A 2,000-nucleotide genomic window follows, 5' to 3' on the forward strand; every position below is an offset into this window, starting at 1 on the left:
CCATTAAATTTTAGTCAGATGCTACACTACATGGTTTCAATTTTTTTGAAGACGGGATCTCACTACGCAGTTTGGACTGGCTTTGTGTTCACTTTTGTAGCCCCCAGGCTGGTCTCAAGTGCTCAGAGAGCCTCCTGTCTCAAATTGAGTGTGAGTGCTGGGATTATAGGCATGCGCCACCATGTCCAGTAGAGTATGTTCTTACAGGAGTGTATGTCTATATAAATTCAGTATCTGTAAGCTTTGTACTTTGTAGTAATATATTTTAGTTTACCAACTGTGAGACAATAAGATACAATAAACATTTAAAATACCATACCTTTAAATGCCCATTTAGTACTGCTTGGGCTTTAGTTCCCAGCATTATATAGGCAATTGGTTGGTCGTTGGCATTGATATACAAGTCTTCATCCAAAATCTTGTCAAGTATTAGCTTTTTAAAAAGTCTTTCGGCATTATGTCGTGAATAAGTAGATCCCTTTCCAAATATACCTGACTGAACTTTTGCACTCTTACTCCCTGGGAAGGAACAAAAGGTTAGGTGAGTAAAACCAGGGACATCATCACTCTCATATGCAAGAGTCACTTATGGGAATATTTGGACAATAAGAATATATCATCTATTCCATAGGAAAACCCACAGCACAAATAGACTTTCAGATGCTCTCTCTCTCTCTCTTTTTTTTTTTTTTGGTGGAACCAGGGATTGAACTTATGCTCTTGCTAGGCAAACACTTATTCTACTGAGCCATCTCTTCAGCCCCTAGACTTTCAAATACTCATTTCTGTACAATGAGAAGATGTGAGCAGAGTTCTGTAATTTCTGTGGTCGTATGTACTTTTTCTTCCAAATCAGGGCCTTGTGCAAGCTTAGCCCCCACTTTATCATGGAGCTACACACCCCAGCCTCAGTTGTTTGTTCTCTTTCTTCCTTTGTATTTTTGTTGCTGGAGATGCTAGGCAAGTTTTCTACCACTGAACTATATGGAGACCCCCTCCTCATCTTTTTGTAACATACACTTGACCAAAAACCACAACAAAATTAAGTTTATCTTTGAAAATATGAAACTATTGCCATTTACAGAAATTTTTGATTTCTTTGCTCTGAAGTTGATATAAATGGCAATCGCTTCATATTACTGGGCTGTATTAGCGTAATCATACATTACCAATGCAGTCACAAAATTTTTACAATCAGCTGAATTTTTTGAAGTGCTAGAGACAGAACCCAGGGGCTTGTACAAGTGAAACAAGTGCTCTACTAAGGAGCTACAATACCAGCTCTGACAGTCAGCTTTATAAGGATAATTTTTGGGCCTGGTCATTAAAACTATTTCCGGTTTATGATCCAAGTGTTCAAGTGTACTTTTTTGTCCTCCTCCCTGAAGAAGCCCATGCAAACTCCCACCTCAAAGAGCAATGCCTGCCCAGGTGCTCAGGGTGGGAGGTGAGGACAGGAAGGCGGACACAACCTCTTTCTGAAGCCAGCTGGCAGCACCCACTGCTTTGCCTCCCATCCCAGCATTGTAGCTACTAATGTCTCCACCTGGAGCACAATTTCACTATAACAATCTACTTTAAAAAGCCTGTGACATTTGATAACAATCGGAATTAACAGTTACTTTGGAAAGCCTTAACCTTAAAGAGTTCCAAATAATTACATTATTACAAATTTCAGATGGCCTTTGCTCAGCTACGCTGAATTACAGAGCATTTGCTTCCTGCACGATCTGCATTCCTGAACACCACAGCATCAGGGCTGCTGCTCTGGTCAGTGTGGGTGCGGGTGTGTGGAACCATCCTCTGCAGAGGGTAATGAAGGCGGGGTGAACAGAAACAGCTTTCTTAAACACTCGTACGTGCTCAGGAGAAACTGATGAATGTGTGAGAAAAACTGATCTAGGAATCTATATGAAAGGAATAATCAGAGATATTGCCAAAGGTTTGTTTAAAAGGCATAGCATTATGCCATTTATCATAGCTTTTTTTTTTTTTTTTTT

At 40.0% G+C, this 2,000-nt stretch overlaps 1 protein-coding gene across 1 annotated transcript in view; it reads right to left on the minus strand.

The window, feature by feature from the left end:
• The window catches only part of Blm (Bloom syndrome RecQ like helicase), a 74,751-nt gene that overhangs the window by 10,640 nt on the left and 62,111 nt on the right, over positions 1-2,000 (minus strand). The window contains exon 17 of the mRNA XM_023712348.1: positions 320-519. Coding sequence (XP_023568116.1) covers positions 320-519 — 200 coding nt within the window. The remainder of the gene's footprint in view (positions 1-319; positions 520-2,000) is intronic.

This window comes from Octodon degus, unplaced genomic scaffold (genome assembly GCF_000260255.1).
Source record: "Octodon degus isolate 3935 unplaced genomic scaffold, OctDeg1.0 scaffold00002, whole genome shotgun sequence".
NCBI lineage: Eukaryota > Metazoa > Chordata > Mammalia > Rodentia > Octodontidae > Octodon > Octodon degus.